Source organism: Myotis nattereri, assembly GCF_964212035.1.
Source record: "Myotis nattereri genome assembly, chromosome: 1".
Lineage (NCBI taxonomy): Eukaryota > Metazoa > Chordata > Mammalia > Chiroptera > Vespertilionidae > Myotis > Myotis nattereri.
Genome location: NC_138075.1, coordinates 216,781,439 through 216,801,663, shown reverse-complemented (window position 1 = coordinate 216,801,663; position 20,225 = coordinate 216,781,439). Strand labels below are relative to the sequence as shown.

Genomic DNA, 20,225 nt, shown 5'->3' with positions numbered 1-20,225 from the left:
CCACACTGGCCCTCTCCTCAGACAGGTTCTCCCTTATGGGGCAAGGTGGCTGCAATATTGTCCTTCTTTCCCCTCCAGTTTCAAGTCCAGGGGGAAAGAGAGGATTCCTCTCTCCCAACAGTCCCAGCAAAAGTGTCAATGCATCTCCTTAGCTCTGAATGGATTATCTAGGAACCAATGCAACCCTGACATGAACCCACCTCGGGAGCAAGGGGTGGAGTCAGTACCCCCTGGATTGCCTGAAAGTGCAATGGTTTCCAAGAAGGAAACTGGGGTGCTATTGCCAAAGGAAGGGGAATTGGATGTTGCCAGGGTCGGGGTGAATTTCCCCTAGAAGGCCCTAAAGATGAAAGAGTCTGGACTTTAACACCAGTTCTAGAAGTCCATATGGAGGTCTTTCTTGGACCTTAAAAGAAAGAAAATCAGAGTAAATGAAGAAAGCACCATTCGATGCAGTAATCGTGAATTTACATAATTATTATTATTTCAAGAACTGAATGAAAATACAGAGTAAAAAAATGGATGAAAGGTTCCCAATGAGAAACCAGAACATTGTGCAGTGGGGCGGGGTGGGAAGAGGCGGCTGGAACTCTGGAAAGTCCATAGCCAAGGACACTACACCCAGCAGCAGAATGCGGAGCGGCAGGGGCTGAGCTGAGGAGTTCCCGGGAGCCTGAGGCTGGATGGCGGGGCAGCGGGCTACAGCCCTGAGTTCCCAGAAGTTTCCATGTTATCATCTGGACTGGCTGTCCCGGCCAAAGATCTTTAGTTCAAGTTCTTCCTGCCAAGTAGTGGTTCTCACACTTGGCCGCTCACTAGAATGACCAGCTTTTTAAAAGATGATTCCAGGAAGCGCCTGCTGGCAACTGATTCACTCAGCCTGGGTGGGGCCAGAGTCCGAATGTGGAACCAGCTTTCCTGGGGCCAGGACTAGTGTTTGGGTCTCTAGGGGCCCTGTCCATCCCTCCCCAGCTGCACTCCCCACTCTGTATTGGACCGACCTGTTGACACTGCTGTTTCCGCCCCCTCCCCACCCCCCCTAGAGGTGCATCCCCTGAGGGCAGGGACGCCTGCTGCTTTGGACACCTGGCACACTGCGCAGTATCTGGGGTGCAGTGAGCACCCACTAAGCGCTTGTGGAAGGAAGGCTGGAGGACACACAGGCTGTCAGGCCAGCTGCCTTTTCCCATGTGAGCTTTTCTGGGGAAGAAAAGCTTCTATTTCTGGAAAAGCCCTATGATTGAGGAAAGATCACAGCAGCAAAGGAAGAAAGGCCGCTGGGGAGGGGATGGGCTCAAGGTTCACGCAGACGCCATACTCCATAACGTCTCTAATAAAGCGACAGCAACACTGATGGCGATGGTACTGGTTAGCATGATGTCCCCATTTCACAGACGCAGATGAAGAAAGGGAGCTCGCTGGTCCAGGAGCCCATCGCTAGGACGGGACACAGCTGGGACTCTGCCACCTGTGCGGCCACACCTGAGTCTCAGCTCTCAGGTGGGATGGCCTGACTCTGAGAAACATCATGCATATCTGTCAGGTGCCCATTTCCATCGTGGGAGCCTCCAGCAAAAATGAGTCAATAGCTAAGGTAATTGGGAGAGAGCAAAGGGCCTCTCATTAAAGAAACCATTGTACACCTTTCCAAACAGGCTATTTTTGGTCTCATTTTCATTCCCCTGCTGCTGCTGTGCTGAAGGTCAGTGGCTACGTCTGTACAAACCGCCGAGGTCATTGACAAGGAATACTTGGCCGGGGAAACCTAGGGCTGGGGAGGAGTTAGGGGAGGAAGGAACAGAGGAGAAGGCGGTGAGGCAATTCCACTAGGGCCAGCTTGGCCTGCTTTCCCTCCCCAACCACCCAATGACCTTCTTTCCTCAGGGTGACCACTCCCACGGGCTGGCTTTCCGGCACACCCACAAACAGCCCAGCCTCGGGAGTCAGCCCGCATTCCAGGGACCAGACCGTCTGCAGGGTGCTGCTCTCCACTCCTCTGGCAGGGAAACGCTCTTGGAAGGGCTGGAAAGGTAGGTGCCAAGTTGAGGTTCATTTCGTTCTTCTCGGAGTGTGACTATTAGGAGTTTAAACCGGGGTGAGGCATCAGGCCACCTCTTGGGAAAGTATTTGATCATCTTCGACAGAAACAGTGACAGGCTGGCTGCTCCGAGGGGATGAACGGGGAGCTGGGGCGAGGGGTGAGGAAGGCAAGCGGGGGAAAGAGCTGTTCTCCTTTGGACCTGCCAGGGCCAGACCGAGAGGACGTCAGTGCTAGAAAAGATCAGTCTGGACGTCAGTGCTAGAAAAGATCAGTCTGGAGGGAGCAAGGCTGCCCTCTCTGGGTGTTGCATGGCTCGGGTGGCAGGAGCGACTGAGAAAAAGCCACCTGCTTGGGGGGAGGCGGCTCAGGCTCCCAGCCAGGCTTCTTCTAGGAGTGAGGCACGGCATTATCTTGTCCCCCCAGACCAAGTCCTGAAAAACCAGTTGGCCACCCACAGTTCAAATGAAGGGGGAGACTGTGTCGGAAGGCTGAGCCTCCTGGGAGCTGGCCTCAGGGACAGAAGAGGAAGGCCTAAGAAACCAGGAGTGAGGGCTTGTCTGGCGTTCAGGACAAATTTTCTTTTTGTTAAGAGGAAAACATCTCCATAACCTGTTAATTATTAGCCAAGTGTTTTCGGGGGAGAGAACAGTCTGTTTGTGCTCTATGCTTTTAAGGAAGAACTTGCCGGTTGGCAGAGTCCTCCTGGCGGGTAGGACTGCCTCAGAGGGAGGGGTCAGTCCCAGGTGGTGGAGAGTTGAGGCTGAGGCCTGGCAGGGAGGGTCCCAAGGCTGCAGTCACTTCCCGGGCTATGTCACACCAGGCCACGTCAGAGGTGGTCCTCTAGATGTCACTTTCTGGGCTTTCCTCCTCACCTGCCAGTCCTTCTTGGAGCCTTTCCTGGGATCCTCTGCCCCCGGCTTCGGTATCAGCTCTTATCTGTTGGGCCTGAAATCTCTATCCGTGGTTTGTCTCTGACCCCTGAGAAAAGAGCTGGGGACCTAGAAAGTTCTCCATTCACGGAGAACTTTCTAGGTCCCCACTCTGAGCTCAGTGCCTTCGATGAGAGCTGTGCAGTGTGGGGTCTAAGCCAGGGGCTCAGAGCAGACCACACGCTTTCCAGTCTTGTCCTCCACCGTTACTGAATGTGTAACCTTGGACAACACACTCACCTCTCTGTGCCTCAGCTTCCCCATGCTTCAAAATGGGGACTGCAATACCACCCACCCCACAGAGTTCTTGTGAGGCTCACACGAATTGACACGTGTCAACTGCTTTTAACAGTGCCTGGCACGTGTGTTCAATGTATGTTAGCAATTCCAATGGTCTCTTCTGAGCATCACAGCAAAGCCCAAAGGGAAGTGTAATTATCCCTAATTGCGGATTAAGAAAACTGATGCTCAGAGAGGAGGTGGGGCCGGGTTAGAGATTGCAGTCCAGCCACTCCGCTGCTCTGCAACAAAAATAACAGTAACAGCGAACCCTTAGCAAGCGCAGGGCAGAGTCAGTTTCAGGCCTAGGCAGGGAGCTTCAGAATCTATTATTATTTTTTTTTACTCCTCACCCAAGGACACTTTTTGGGTTGTTTTAAAAAATTGATTTGAGAGAGAGAGGAAGGGGGGTAGGGGTGGGGGGTGGGGGGAGAAACAGCGATGTGAGAGAGTAACATCGATTGGTTCCTTCCCATACTCGCCCTGACCGGGGATCAAATCTGAAAGCTAGGCATGTGCCCTGACTGGGAATCAAAACCTTTGGTGCCTGGGTCGATGCTGCAACCAACCGAACCACCTGGCCAGGGCTCAGAATCCATTCTCTTCATCACCCTACCAGACCACCTTTCTGTAATGATTGTTGAAAGAATCAATACTCAACCCTGGCGTTGGCTTTTACAACGACGCTTGCTTTGGGGTTGGAGAAGGCCTTTGGAAGTGCAGCTGACCCTCAAACCAGTTTTTGGGAGGCAGCAGTGACCCCTGAGGGCAGACTTAAACATGTGAAAGGAGCCTGGAATATAGTATCTTGTTTAATACTTAACCGGGACCCTGGCTGGTATTACTGGGCTTATTTTCAAGTAGCTAAGACAGAGTCAGACCTTCTTGATGATGTCACAGTGGTTTGGATTGGGATTTGAATCTGTGTCTGACTCTAAAAGTCCCTGGCTGGGTCCCAGAATCTTTGATGGAGTTTTTTTTTTTTAAAAAAAAGACAATCCCGACCCATGGGATCAGATTTTCTTAGGGTGGAGCGCAGGCCTCTGGTGTTTAAGAGCCAGAATCTCAAGTGCAGCCAATCCTGAGAGCCCTTCCCCGCGGCGCTGCTGCTTCCTCGAGCCACAGTTGCATTTCCAGGCCTCTGTTGAACATCCCACCTGGGCACTCCCCAGCATCTTCCCCTCTCTCCTCATGGCCTTTGACCACTCTCCAGGCACCCAGTCGCCCCTGGGAACTCAGTCATCCTCACCTTCTCCCCCTCCTTCCCCACAGGGTTCCCCACGGTGTCTCCACAACCCATGCCCCCTCTACCTCTGCTGCCTCCACCTTGGAAAAAGCCTTCATTGCTGCTGCAACAGCTTCCTAACGCATCGCCCTCTGACTATCTGTTTCTCCTTCTCTGTGTCCTCATCTCTCCCTAGGCTATTCCCATTTCTTCTCCCCTGAAGACCACCCCACATCCTTCCTCCTGCCAGACTTAATGAGCTAAAGGCTATCTCATCACCCACTTTTCTGCTCAAAAACTTCCATCCACACAAGCCTCCCAGCTAATATCCACGATCAGCACAGCAAATCCACCCCCTCAATCCCTGGCTCAAAGTTCACCCTGGAGTTTCGACTTCTCCCCGGTGGCACCGGTCATGTTCCAGCCACACTGATTCCCCCTCCTGTCTGCCCCCCCCCCCCAAACAGTGTCCTTTCACAGCGTGTGAACATGCCATGCTGTGCCTTCTGCCTGAAATGAGCTTTCAACCTGGCTTGGCTGAAAAACTCCTACTTGTCTTGTAGAACCCAGCTCAAAAACCACCTCCTCCGGAAAGCCTTCCCGGAGTTCCTCAGGGACATGGTCACTGCTTCCTCCATCCATCCCTAGCACCCGGCTCCATCTTTAATCACAGGATGAAGCTGGAATGATTGGGTGACATGACTGTCCCTCAGTGAACTCCTCATTCAACAATCACCTATTAAAGGTTTCCCACTGTCAGTACAGGCCCAGGCGCTCGGGGCACTGATGAGTAAAACAGAGTTTCTGTCTTCACATCTACCAACCTGGTTGAGAAGGGGGACAGGGCACTTCAGAGAGAGGGCACCACACGGCCAAGGCCCAGAGGCAGGGGCAGCAAGTCTTAGGGAGGCCTGCAAGGGGGATGCTTAGAGTGGCAGGGCGGGGAGATGCAGACCGGGAGGCGAGCTTCCCTCTCATGGCCCCGAGGTCCTCTCCCACCTGCCCCGAGACTCCCCACCCAGGAAGCTAGGGCTTGGGAGAACCATGATCAGATTCGTGGCTCAGAAAGATTCCTATGAGTTAGTTTCTTGAGATTTTCGTGCCATTCGTGTTTATAAGCACAGTTTCTGGACCTGGAGAAATAAGGGCTCAAAGAACGACTGGACAAGGACGTGTCTTGGTGGGGATGGGTTGGACCCAAGGACTTGTGGTCCCTGAGATTCCCTGTCTCTACTGACTAAGCCTCACTTCACCCCCACCCCCGGGGTGCCCGCAGGTGCCGGAGTCCAGCCATGCTGGCGCTGCTGTGTGCCTGCTGGTTCCTGGTGGCCTGCGCCTCGGGCGCCTCGGTGGGCTCCGATGCCAGCTTCGGGGGCCCAGAGGAGCCGAACCGAGACCTGCGCGCCACAGTGACCGAGACCGGGGAGGAGATGGTCCGGAGGCGGCGGGAGGCCACCACGCTCTACGCGGCCTGCCATGTGCAGCCGTCAGCCAGTCTGGACGCCGCGGAGCCCCAGGTGACCGGCCTGGTGCTGTTCCGGCAGCTGGCGCCCGGGGGCCGGCTCGATGCCTACTTCGATCTGAAGGGCTTCCCCACGGAGCCCAACACCTCCTGCCGCGCCATCCACGTGCACCACTTCGGGGACCTGATGCCGGGCTGCGAGGCCACCGGGCCGCACTACAACCCGCTGGGCGTGCCGCACCCGCAGCACCCGGGCGACTTCGGCAACTTCGCCGTGCGCGGCGGCAGCCTCTGGAGGTACCGGCCCGGCCTGGCCGCCTCGCTCAGCGGCCCGCACTCCATCGTGGGCCGCGCCGTGGTGGTGCACGAGGGCGAGGACGACCTGGGGCTCGGCGGCAACGCGGCCAGCGTGCAGAACGGCAACGCGGGGCGCCGGCTGGCCTGCTGCGTGGTGGGGCTGAGCGGGCCCGAGCACTGGGAGCGCCTGGCGCAGGAGCACCAGCAGCGCAAGGAGCGCAAGAAGCGGCGGCAGGAGAGCAAGGCGGCCTGAGCGCGCCTGTCCGCCCGCCCCTCCGTGCCGGTGCCCTGACACCCTCCCAGCCCCCCGAGACCCCCTCCATGTGCCCCAAGACCCTCCCTCTTTTTCCAGAGACACTCTCTACCCTGAGATTCCAGCCAGGCATGCTGAGACACCCCCCGTCCATCCAGAGGGTAGCCCCCCCCCCTTCGGAACACTCTCACCCTGAGCTCTAAGAACCCCCAGAGGTACGCCCCTCCATCTACCATATACTCCATCTACCCCGAGGGCCTCCTAGACTCCTGAGGTCCTTTTCTACCCTGTCACTCCTGCCCTCACCCCACGAGCCCTGAGATACCTCTATGCCCTCAGGACACGCCCCCCCCCCCAACTCCTCCACCTCCTAGATTCTGCCAGGCTCTCTGAGGCCTGTCCTCGGGTTGCCTAGAGTCCCCACCTCCCCACCCAACGCCAATGCGTGGCCCTGCCAGCCGTGCTGCCTGCCGGAAGGAGCTTTGGGCTATTTCTCGCCACCCTGCGGAGAGATACCCTTTGGGGGGTCTGGCAATCTTCACGTTGCACATTAAAAACGCAGCAGCTCAGCACTGCATCAGGGCTTCGGTTACTTTGTTTGAGGCTTCTCTCCCGGGCTCAGTGACTATTTGAAAGTAGCAAAGATATTTCCGAAACCCCTGTAGGACTTCTCCTTGTTCCCCTCGTCCCACTTCTCCTGCAAGGCTTGTTGTGGGAAGTGAGAGAGGAAAATGCCATTTTCTGGGCTTCATCCCGGAGCGGTGGAACCCAACCGGAGAGAAGGAAATCTGTTTGCAATAGGCTGCCGGTGTTTCCGACACGGGAGTTGAAATCCGTGCGGCATGAGGTCCATTTCCCAGGCGGCTGAGGTCTTCACTGGGCAGCTTACAGGGGGTGGTGCTGGCAGACAGCATTGCCGGCCTCTGCACAACCAGGACGATGCTCTTCTCCACACAAAGGCACTTGGAAGCAACGGAGCCCGAAGGCGGCTGGTTTTAATTCGAAACTTGGCGTTTCAGCCTCTTTTTGAAAATCACAGTCTACACGCAGACTAGATCAGTCTTGCGTATCCACCTTCATTTACTGAACAAAAGTTCTCATAATAACTTTCCAACCTCCTGGTGTAGACCCACGTCCCAGCCGTGGTGTTTGCACCCTGGTTAGTTGGATGCAGCTGCTATGTCTCCCCGACTCTTAAAATAGTGAGTCAAACTGAACCTTAGCCAGAAACCCCTCCCCAGCGGTTATTTTTACCTCTTACCAGGACTAACTTGTCATTGAAAGTTCTTCCTTTGAACCCAGGGACGATTGGGGAGAAAGGCTATTCTTGTCTGGTGGCTCTGCTCCCCCAACTGGTTCTCACTGGTTTGAAACCTGAACTTGAACTCTACAGGTCAGCACTGACAGGGGACGAGCAAACCGCGTCTTTAAATATCCTGATCTCAAAGAGATGGGCTCACCTATCCCCACAATTAAAAGTTGACCAGGCAGCGATTACAGAGGGATAAAATGCCAGACACGTCATCTTTGACTCTGCTGCCAGATTATAGGTTAATTCAGGATCACCCAGGAGGTTTGGGTTTATTTTTCAGAAGGAGACTGGTGCTTTTCAGCACTTACCTTCTGTCTTCCTCTGTTGGGGCTGCGATCACACACACACACACACACACACACACACACACACACACACACACCGTGTAACTTAGAAACAACAGGAATTTATTTTTCACACTCCTGGAGGCTGGAGGTCCAAGATCATGGCACCAGCATGACCAGGTTAGAGACCTTTTCGGGGTTCACAGCAAGTGCTTTTTTGCTGCATCCTCACATGGTGGAAGGTGCAAGGGATCTCTCTGGAACCCTTTAGGCACTAATCATCTTATAATTTTGGGATCTCCCAAAGGCTCCACCTCCTACTACCATCATCTTTGAGGGTTAGCATTTCAACATATTTATTTTGGCGGGGGGGGGGGGGGGGACACATTCAGACCATAGCACCTTCTGTTCTTAGTTTCCCGCTTCACTACCCTCAGACCCTCAGACAGAGGAGAGACCCCAGCAGACCTACTCCTTTCTGTTCTGTCCATTAATGGGAATGGAATTGATACACTATTCCATGGGGCTCCAGAGCCAAGAAACAGAGAGGAACTGATACAAGGGCAAATTACAGTCCCCTGCCAGGGCGAAGGAACGCATGGAGTGTGATGGTTGATGGCTCGGGCTCAACTAGAAAAGCCTGTTTGGAACCCCGACTCTGCCATACTCACACGCTGTGTGACCTGAGCAAGTCACTGCACCTCTTTGGGTCGGGCTTTCCTCATCTGTAAAATAAAACTATCCTGTTGGATTGTTGTGAGGATTAAATCAAGTATTATTCAGGAAAGCTGTAGAGCAGTGGTTCTCAACCTTCCTAATGCCACAACCCTTTAATACAGTTCCTCATGTTGTGGTGACCCCCAACCATAAAATTATTTCTGTTGCTACTTCATAACTGTAATTTTGCTACTGTTATGAATCCTAATGTAAATATCTGATATGCAGGATGTATTTTCATTGTTACAAATTGAACATAATTAAAGCATAGTGATTAATCACAAAAACAATATGTAATTATATATGTGTTTTCCGATGGTCTTAGGCGACCCCTGTGAAAGGGTCGTTCGACCCCCAAAGGGGTCGCGACCCACAGATTGGCGACCCACAGGTTGAGACCCACTGCTGTAGAGCATCCCGTGAAGACCTCAGGATCTACTAAGTGTCTAATTAATAACCCTGGCTACGGTCCGAAAAATAGCTACTCCTCATGGATTGGACAACCTTGTGAGGTACTGAGTGCCACACCACGGGAAAGATTCAAGTAAAGGAAAGGGTGCCACCTCTTAGGTTTGTTAGAAGAGAAACTCTGGGATACCAGCTCTTGTGGGGCGGGGATCAGAGATGAGGGACAGATGGTGGGCCAGAAAGGCAGGCATTTGCTTTTGGCCCAGAACCTGCCACCAAACCCGTTCTTTAGCCCCCACTTGGCCCCTGGAGGCTATTTTTTTAGCCCCTCCCCTTATGGGCCTATTTTGTTCATCTCTTTACATTTGCTGTGTTGACTTCCCAGCCAGCTTGCTAATCAGCTTGCCTGTTTGACTCACAGGGTTCGAATTTGTCACCGAGACTTCAACACACACACTTGTTTTGATTTCTTTTTGTAAAATTAGAAGCATTTGATGTCATGACTCTACCTAGACACAGCTGGTAAAGTGAGAAGAATGCTCAAGTTTGCACAGTTTAAACACAATGTAGACAATAATTAGAAATGCTATCTTTAGATGTTTAGGATAAGCTTTTTCTCAGAATTGCAGTGAATTTTTCTGAGCTGGGCTTTTCAGTGCATATATATATATATATATATATATATATATATATATACAGAAATACTGAAAATGTGAGAAAATAGAGCAAATCAGTGAGTACTTGGATCAACTTGAAAGATTGCAGGAAATAAATGAACTGATTTTAGATCTGGCATTTTAGACTGAATACATAAAATCTTTACATTCTCCTTAATTTTCATGATGAGCATATGAGCTAATAATTTTAGGTAATAGATTGTAACTGATAAGTTGCTACAATATGAAGAAACGCTCAGCCTATGTTTGGCCTGCAGAGAGGGTGGAGAGAGAAAAATGACCCAAATAATAAAGATAATTAAACATCTATATAAGGAAAATTACCACATATTTATTTCAGGTAACAAAAATGATACAGTCATGACACATGATGATCATAGAATCCAATACAGCAAAGCCTGTAAATGAATAGAAGTTACTTCTTTTTCTAAAATTAAACTACAAAATAGCAGCTTTTTTGCCTTTTTTAAAAAAGCCAATTGTTTTAAATTTAATAGGCTACCACTGGCCTTGGCTAAGATCCCCAAAAATGTATATTCCTGGGCTCACTTAGGTTTCAGAAAGTCAAACTAGTCAGTGGTATACAAACATTCACTGTGCATTCCAAAACATTCTCATTTAGTAAAGAGGTGATATAGAATGTAAGGCAGAGCATCAATATCTATCATTTTAAATTGCCTTCATGCTGTATCATTGTGGCTTGCTTTGTTTTTGTGAGCAATCATAATATCCAGAGACGGGTCCTTCTTATTCTTCCTGCTTCTCCTTTCTATTTAGATTCACTACTGAGCTCTCTATTGCATCTCTCTGATCTTCACATTTTTCTTTGTTCAGAAAGACATCTGGAAAAAAGGGAATATATTAGCCGAGTGAGTTAAGGGGACTCCTCTGCCTTTTTGACATCCTAAGGTACCCTCCATATTATTAAGGAGGCTTCCCGAATAAAAGCAGAGGGAGAAGATGCTTAAAGAGAGACTCTTTCAAAGAGAAGTAGGGTACCAAGCCAGCCCCAGGGCTGCCGGAAAATGGTCAAGCCAGGAGGAAGGGCCATTTTTTTTGGAGGAACAAAAAAACAAGAGGAGCCAAGTCATGCTGTAATTTTAAAGAGACAGGGAAGTAGCCAGTCTTTGAAACTCCCATGGGGAATCGGGGTACCTATCCTCCATGCTCCAGTAGGAAGAACACATCCGAAAATGCACCCCAACACGTGAATGACAGATACCAGAACCCTTTTTGAGAACTCCCCAACGTGATGGTGGTGTGTGCTTGGGAGAGAGGGCACAGAAAAACAATGTCGGGAAAACGAATTTGGCTTATTTAAGGTTGCCAACTGGGTGGAGGTTCCAGCAGGGGTTGAGCTGAGGGCCATGAGCAGCCTCCCCGTGGAGAGGCTTTGGGAATAGCTGTGCCAGCCAAGGCGAAAGGGGGAGGAGGAGGGACAGAGAGGCTTGGAAAGGGAGAGGCGTTAGGGATGAGAAATGCCTAGTTTGCAAAAACCAATCCATTTCCGTGGGCCTTAATTAAAAGAACGACAAACACTCATATGTAAAAGTCCTCACCTAAAGGCTCCCGGGTACAGAGAGATCGCCAGAAATGCAGGCCGTGCGAACACGCTTTCATTAAGAGACCTGTCAGCTCTGTTTCATTTACCCGGACGGCTCTGCATTCTGCTGGCAACCAGGCTGGAAAAATAATGGCAGGACAGACACACTTGAGGAGGTAAACAAAGGTGGGAGCGTTCCAGCTTCGAAATAGGACGGATGATAGAGAAGCCAGGAGAGAGGGGAGAGGAGATGGCATTCTTCTTAACTAACAAAACACACACAACCACCACCACCCTCCCCCCAAGGCCACCCTCATCAGTAACATAATATTCTGGCTTTATAAGAAGAAACAAATTTTAAAAAACCAGACCTGGGGTTCAGTGACAATGCTGTTGATGGCCTCCTACTCAAACCTATTCTCAACTTGCCTATGCTTCTCAAGGCCTGATTTTGTTTTGGTGTTTACCCTTGTAGGGTCTACATGTTCAGGGACAGGGCCCCTCCCCAATTTGTGAACCTAAACCCAGGACATACTTTCATCTCCCTTGCCAGGGATTGGTTTAGACATAGGCGTGTGACAATTCTCACCAATGAAATACTACAAGAACTGAGTGTTTTGCTCTTACACACACACACACACACACACACACACACACAAGGGAAAACTTCCTTTTGCCTTTGAACAAAGCTGGGAGAGGAGGTGATGGCTGGAGCTGTTGCAGCCTTCTTGTGAGCGTGAGGAAGCAGCTGACACTGAGGCAGCCAGAGCAGGATGATGGGAACCCAGATCCTTGAACCAGACCTGGAAGGCCCTATTTCTAAAGTTCTTGTTATGCAGTATAATTCATTTTTCTATTGCTAAGTGTCTTAAACAAAAAGTGTGAATTACAGTTGAGGAGACCCTGACTGATGCAGGGTTATCTGGTGGAATAGGGGAGAGAAGGCTGCACCCTTTCATAGTGACTCCTAAAAAGACAAAAGGCAACCATCAGTAATGGCTGAAACTCTCTTTAATGCTATGGAACACAAGAACCATGTTGGGTTGGGATAGCAGGGGTGGGACATTGTCACAGGTGTGTATGGGCCACGACAACAGGATCAACTCATCGGCGCTAATGCCATCTCATAACACAATGCCTTTCTAGGCTGATTGCCTGCAGGGGGTTTAGGTGATCACTCTCTATGAACCCTCTGCCCTGAACCCCAGACTCCCTGGGGCTCACGGCAGTTTCCTGCCCATGATGGAATATGCTGGGAGTTCACTATAAGCTTTGCTTTCTGGAAAGTCATCAACGGGCCCTAAAGATGTGCACCTGGCTGACTGTGTGTCACAACCAGAGCTTTTGTGGGAGACACTGTCCCTTTGATTGGGGTGGTATGAAATCTGCCTGTTTTCTCCTTTGGTGACTCTGGCGTCCTATGCAGCAGGGCTGGACATTTGCAGGCGATTAAGGCCGAGTGCAGCAGGAAAATGATGTCTGTGGCTGCTGGGCTGTGCGGGCTCTGCAGCTGTGGAAATGGCCTCCCCGGAGAAGAAGCAGAGGGGTGGGCCTGGGGAGGGGAAAGAGGCTGGAGCACAGAGGGGGGGAAAGGGGTACTCCAGCCTGGCAGATGGGGGCAGATGGTGTGTCCAGCTCACCAGGAGCCACAGTGCATGCCCCCATCCCACCAGCAGGGGAGACCTCCCGTGAGTGGATAGAAAGCTGCTGGAGGCTCCCCCATCATGCACATGACAAAGGACTGGGCCTTCTTGTCTGCACGTTGCCCCTTTGGAATGAGACAGCACGAATTCCCACGGGCTCCTACCCTGCTACAGAGCGGCGCCAGGAGATGAAATGTGGCGGGGAAGTGGCAGGGTGGGCTGGCCACGGACATGCGTGCAGGTTTCACCCCAGGATTGTGATCGTCCGGTTTTTAGGGTGAATTTTCAACCTTCCCCACCCCGGGAGCCTCTCTTTGTCTGAAGCAGTGACTCTGGTTCTCAGTGTTTTGAGCTTTGGGGTCTGGTATCAGGTCTTTCTGGGAAAAGAAACTGAGTTCAGCTCAAAGTAAGTCCTATCGTTGGATGAGCCTTCAGTTTTCTGCAGGGCCAGATGCTGCTGAGAACAGCTCATTTTATCCTCAAGGAAGGAACCTGGTGGGGTTGACCACACCCCTGTCCTCACATGTGGAGCAAGTACTTGGTTCCACAGCCCCCTCACCAGACTGGAACGGGGTTGTTTTCCTCTCTCTTCCCCCTCTTGGGTCGCGAGCTCCCTGTCTTGTTTGTAAAATCCCTGTCCCTGGGGGCACGGAGGAGGCAGCCTTCACATTCTGTTGGAGGAGTGATGGGTTCGAGGTTCTGGGTGGGGCAGGAAACTGAGTGGGCCCGAAGCAGCTATATCTTGCCCCAATCCCACATGGCCATAGACAGGTTGGATGAGAGAGGCAGCATTTCCAGGTTCCGGTCCGCATCTCATCTCAGAAACAAAAAATAAAAACAACCCTGGCGTGCCCCTCCTCCGGTCTCACACCACCATCAGTCCAGTCGATTAATCCTGCAGAATTACCGGCTGGAACACAACACGGGGCTCCAGCAGCCAGCAAACAGGTCTCCGCAGGGGCTGTGGATTCCAGACCCGAAGCCCCACCTTCTGAGCTGGCTTAAGCCCCTTCCACCTGCCGGTGGGTGTCAGGACAGAGCGTGCGGTGGGCAGGATGCCAAGAACACCCCTGACGGGAGGTCCTGCGGGGCTCTGCCTGCCGGGATGCGGGGTAGCGGTGGGCCCTCCGGACGCATTACGCTCAATTACACCTTCCTCTCCAGCCGCCTCACCGTGACAACGACGGAGATCTGATTAAAAACCCCACCGGGTTGAAGCCCTCCCATCATTTTGATGGACATCATGAAACGCTAATAAAAAACATCTCTCTAATGAAACAAACGCTGTCAGAAAGGCGGGTGCCGAGCACCAGCCATATGGCGGCCACGACTCCGGCCCGGCCGGCTCACAGCGGCGCATCCCCGGCAGAGAGAGAGAGATGACACTGAGAAGCGTGGGGACCCGCGTTTAATGAATCACACTGCGCGGGCATCATCAGGACAGCCTCCGTCTGCGACAGGAGCCGCGTCTGCGGGTGTGGAGGGGAAAGCGGCTTCGCAGAGCTGTGCGGACGGACGGCGAACCCTTGCCTGTCCTCGGTGCCGCCTGGGTGTCCTCATGCCACGTCCTGCTCCCCTTCATGTTTTCACGGTGCTCCTTGGGCCTCCGCCCTCCTGCCCATCTTCCCGGGCGGGCGAAGCTTCGGCTGCTGCCCGGCTGCATGCGGAGGGGTCCTGGCAAGACCTGGGCGGCCCCGCCTCGTCCCTCAGTCCCTCCTCGGGCCTCTCCCCCCTGACCCCCGCCGGTTCTGCAGCTGCCTGCTCCCCTGTCAGTTCCATGGTCTCCCTTCCAGGCCTGTTTACTTCTTCCTCCACCGACGGTAACGAGGGTAATGAAGGATGAAAGTGCTTGCGTCGGTGCCCCTGGCTCTCATCTGCCGGGGAGTTGACAGCCGGCCTCCCGGCATCCTCCGGCGCTGTCAGCACCTCGGCGGCCGCACAGCTTTCATCTCGGTCTTGCGTCTGAACCTCCCCTGGAACAGACCGAGGACAGCGTCAAGCCCCTGGCTGGAAGGCAGCCCTCACTCCCCACCTCTCCCCACCTCCGCCCACTGGCACGGGGCCTCTGAGACACACAGTGCTCCTGGCCCCCTACCCCCTCGCTGAAGCACAAGCTCAAAGAGAAAGCAGCAGGCCCTTTGGTGACGACCGTGCCATTGAGGGAGGGAGAGGGAGCACCAGGGCCATTGCGTAATCCACCCTGTCCGGCCCCCCCTACCTCCCGCTTCTCTCTCTAGCCTTGGCGCCTCATGCCCCTTCAATATTTAACTGAGGACAGAGGTTCTGTGCTCTTTAGAAGTGAAAAGGGATTCTGTCCGCCTCGGGGTGGGACACAGAAGAGGTTAGGGAGGGGTTTCACGTCCCCCACCCTCCCCATTCTCCATCAGCCCTGCAGTCCTTGATGTAGATGCGGAAGTTTCCTCAATTTCAAATAAGACGACTCTATGCAAAAGCAGCTCCAAGCTCCCTCTGTCCCTAGCTAAACTGTTCCCCATACAATAGAAATTCTCCAGCTGCAACTGGAGGCGGGAGAGAGGTGGGCCCCGAGAGCAGGCGTCAGGCTCCCATTTTCCTACTCACTGGCTTTGTGACCAGAGGACCTGTCTGGTCTCTTCTCCCAGATACAAAATGAGGGCAGGACTCTCTGAGGTCCCTTCCCCACCTAACAAGCAAAGGTGGCGCTGCATGATTGGGAAGCACCCTGGGAGCGAGCCCTGGGGACACGCAGTGATGAAATGTATGGAAGAGGCTCACTGCTGGGTGGGGGTGGTGCCTCCAGGGGCAAGGGGCCTGGGAGCACTTCCTGGTCCCCTCAATGGAACCAGAGCAGAATCCCACTGCCCCCGGGACTCTGAAATATATGCAGGTGTGCTTCAGGCTGGAACTCTGCAGAACCGAGGGTGAACTGTGGAAGAGTCGGAAGGAAGTAGACCTGTCTGACCATGCATTTTCCTGTTAAAACCGTCCGCTGGTGTCTTGGGGCTTTTAGGAGACATTTTGGTTCCTTTCACAGAGGTTCTTCCCAGGGTCCTACCTTGTCTGCCTCTGCTCCACCCTGCAGCCTCATTTCCCACGGTTCCCTCGCCTATAGTGTCCTTCTGTCCATTTCAGTCTGCCTGCACCATCTGGTCCCCCCCGCCCCCACTCCCCTCTAAAGGGAATTATATCAGCTCACGCTTATTAGGTGCTTTTCTGTGCTAGGCTTGGTGCTCAGCATTTCACACGTTTACCTTATTCTAGAATATATGCAGGGATTTCACCTGACTTGTTCACAGTGTTTGGAACATTCTAAGTATTCGAGAATGTTAAAAAAAAAAAAAAAAAAAAAAAAAAAAAGCTCTAGTCGGTTTGGCTCAGTGGATAGAGCATCGGCCCTTGGACTGAGGGCGGCAGGTTCAGTTCCAGTCAAAGGCACGTATCTGGGTTGCAGGTTTGATTCCTGGTCCCCTGGGTCAGGATGTGTGTGGGAGGCAACCAATTGATGTGTCTCTCTCACATCAATGTTTCTTTCCTAGTCACTTTTCTCCTGCCAATGGCAACCATTATCATACTTCAGATGCCAATGATGAGTTTTGCCTGGTCTTTGAACTTCAAATACTGAAATCATACTGTATGTTCTAGTTTGTGTCTGTATTGGCAGATAATAGGCATATGGTGACTTTTTAAGAATTATACAAATTTTTGTGCACCAGGCCTCTAGTATTATTATATGTGTGATTCATTTATATTTTAATATAATACATAAAGGTAGTTCTAAGAATAGAAACAGTTGAAATAGAGTAAAAGAAACAATAACAATAACAAAGATCAATGAAACCAAGAGATGATTCCTTGAAAAGATAAACAAGACTGATAAATCTTTAACCAGACTCATCAAGAAAAAAAGTGAGAGGACCCAAATAACTAAAATCAGAAATGGAAGAGAAGTGACAATTGATACTATGGAAATACAAAAGCTTATAAGAAAATACTACTAACAATTATATGCCAACAAATTGGACAATCTGAAAGAAATGGATAAATTCCTAGAAATATACAATAATCCAAGACTGAATAAAAAAGAAACAAAATCTGAACAGACTAATTACAACCAACAAAATCAAAGCAGTAATAAAAAAACTCCCAACAAACAAAAGTCCTGGACAGAAGCTTTCACAGATGAATTTTATCAAACATTCACAGAAGAACTAACACCTATCCTTCTCAAATTATTCCAAAAATTCAAGAGGAGAGAAGACTCCCAAGCTCATTTTTATGAGGCCAGTATTATCTTGATTCCAAAACCAGATGAAGACACTACAAAGAAAGAAAATTATAGGCCAATATCCCTGATGGACATAGATGCTAAAATTCTCAATAAAATATTAGCAAACTGAATTCAGCAATAAATTAAAAAGATCAGACACCATAATCAAATGGGATTTATTCCTGACATGCAAAGTTGGTTCAATATCTGCAAATCAATTCATGTGATACACCATTATTCTAGTAATTATGTATGGTGCCAGGTAGGTACTTAAAATATTGAGGGGATTACTTTGTAAATTACATGATTTATCTAGCCACTATGCTATACATATAAAACTAATATAAAAATATTAAATGTCAACCATTATTGAGAAGTAAAATAAAGAATAGGATGTGTTTTGAGCTTCTATTTATTTATTTTTTATCAATTTATTTTTAATATATTTTATTGATTTTTTACAGAGAGGAAGGGAGAGGGATAGAGAGTTAGAAACATCGATGAGAGAGAAACATTGATCAGCTGCCTCCTGCACACCCACTACTGGAGATGTGCCCGCAACCAAGGTACATGCTTTTGACTGGAATCGAACCTGGGACCCTTCTGTCCACAGGCTGATGCTCTATCCACTGAGCCAAACCGGTTAGGGCTTGGGCTTTTATTTATTTAATTTAAAAGCTGGATGTGTTTTTGAGCATTTAGTTACTTAAAATAGTGTTTACAGTTTTAAGAAACTTAAAAATGGCTGAACCTTTGGAAAAAAAACTCTGAGAAACTTTAGAAGTAATGAAATGTTGGTGAGATCAAATGGACCACAAGACTGAAATGAAGCCACTAAGGTGAAGAGGGGTGGGGCATAGTGAAGGAAGAGATGACTGTGGACAGAGTGGTGGCTGTGACAGTCGACAGGCTGGCATCACTGGGGAAGATAATTGTGGGTCCTGACTCAGCCAGGGAGGTTGTGACAGCTGTCTTCACACCCCATGCTGCTCTAGTCCTTCTGATACACATTTGCTTCTCACCTTCAAAAGAAGCCGTTTTCTTTCTGTTTAGCCTTTTTGATATCCAGAGAAAAAGTCCCAGGGACAGAAGTTCAACCAAATCCACATTGCACTTTCTAAAGTGTGTACTCAGTCATGGACAACTACTACTTTCCTGAGAACTCATTGATCTCAGTAAGTACTGTACCTGAAAATGAGACCATTACTTGTACTTACAATGAAATTCATCTATATATATAAAAGCCTAAGCGACCGGAATGACCAGTCACTATGATACGCACTGACCACCAGGGGGCAGACGCTCAATGTAGGAGCTGCCCCTTGATGGTCAGTGCCCTCCCACAGCCAACCTTCCCCCCCGCCCCCCACGCTACCCTCTTCCCCGCACCAGCCAACCTCCCGTGGTCCCTCCCCCTGCCGGTGGGGCCTCCCCTGATAGGCCTCAATCACCAGCCAGGCCAAGGGACCCCACCCATGCACGAATTCATGCACCAGGCCTCTAGTAATGTATACATGAGTGACAAAGCAAACCTTGATTTTAAAAAAGCCCAATCTGTTCAGCCAGGATAATTAGGTTAGTTCCTACTGGGTTCCTTTGCTTCTAGTCTCCTGCTCTAATCCAACCTGTTGGGAGAGGGGCCTTCCCTAAAGCTTTGCTACTCAAAGTGGGGTCCCTGGCCCAGCTGTGGTGCATCAGCAGGAAGCTTGTTCAAATGCAGGCTCCCAGGCCCCACCCCAGACCTACTGGTTCAGAATCTGCAGTTTAACAGGATCCCAAGCAATCTGGGTACACATTGCAGTTTGAGAAACACTGTGAGCTTAAAACACAAACCTGACCATGCCTTTCCCAGCTGTCAAACCTCTAGCCTGCTCTTAGCCTGAGATTCAAGCCTTCAGTGACCCAACATCCATTGACCTTTCTACCTGACGTTCCAACTCTTCTCCTTATAGCCCTAGGCTCCAGCCACATGGAACCTTCACAGCATCCCAGCCCCACCCGCTGCCCCTCTGCTTAGAGCAGTGATTGCGAACCTGTGACACGCATGTCAGAGGTGACACGCGAACTCATTTTTTTGGTTGATTTTTCTTTGTTAAATGGCATTTAAATATATAAAATAAATATCAAAAATATAAATCTTTGTTTTACTATGGTTGCAAATATCAAAAAATTTCTATATGTGACACAGCACCAGAGTTAAGTTAGGGTTTTTCAAAATGCTGACACGCCGAGCTCAAAAGGTTTGCCATCACTGGCTTAGAGGGTCAATTCCTCCATGACCATCACTACTCTACGTATCCAGATGGCCACCTCCTCCACGAAGCCCATCTGATTAAATGTGGTCAGAAGTCATCTCCCCACAGTCCTAATCCCCACAAGTCTGTGTCTGGACCCCAAGAAAACATAGTACTTCTTGTTACCCTTGAATGATTATCCATATATAGTTAGCTTATAAAAACCACCTGAGGTATCAAATCTTACCAGTATCTGGTTAATTTTTTAACTTTGCCAATGTTCTGTAGTAAGGGTTCAATAAATAGCTTATTAAATGTTTGAACATATACATTAACACATGAATCAGTGAATATATTAGCATATTTAAACACCATGCACTAATTAATAAAGCAATGCTTGAATTTATTGTGTTTGTTCCCAATTGTACTCAGGTTGCTACCCTAAGAGTTCTTAAAATGGCATTTTCAGGGGGTAAAAAGAGAAAGATTTCTAACTCACATAAACATTTTGAGGTAGCCCAGGGAAGCAATTACATAATTTTCACACTAACAAATAAAAATTTTATAGTGGTTGTGCAGGGGACATGGGAAACACTGAGTCAAAATGAGCGAGTTTCCAGAACAGAGCGAGAAGCCTTATCCTAGAGGAGTAATGGATGGTCTTTTCTGCAGCGA

General features: G+C 50.2%; 2 protein-coding genes across 2 annotated transcripts in view; one reads left to right on the top strand and one right to left on the bottom strand.

The window, feature by feature from the left end:
* Window positions 1–1,923: 1,923 nt before the first annotated feature.
* On the top strand, window positions 1,924–7,062 carry SOD3 (superoxide dismutase 3). The gene is made up of 2 exons (XM_081112134.1): window positions 1,924–2,030; window positions 5,751–7,062. Exon 2 carries the CDS (start codon window positions 5,767–5,769, stop codon window positions 6,484–6,486), a length of 720 nt encoding a protein of 239 aa, XP_080968260.1. The 5' UTR covers window positions 1,924–2,030; window positions 5,751–5,766; the 3' UTR covers window positions 6,487–7,062.
* A 7,399-nt stretch (window positions 7,063–14,461) lies between these two features.
* Window positions 14,462–20,225, bottom strand: part of CCDC149 (coiled-coil domain containing 149) — a 99,997-nt gene continuing 94,233 nt past the window's right edge. Inside the window, exon 13 of the mRNA XM_081086612.1 lies at window positions 14,462–15,043. Coding sequence (XP_080942738.1) covers window positions 14,649–15,043 — 395 coding nt within the window. The 3' untranslated portion in view covers window positions 14,462–14,648. The remainder of the gene's footprint in view (window positions 15,044–20,225) is intronic.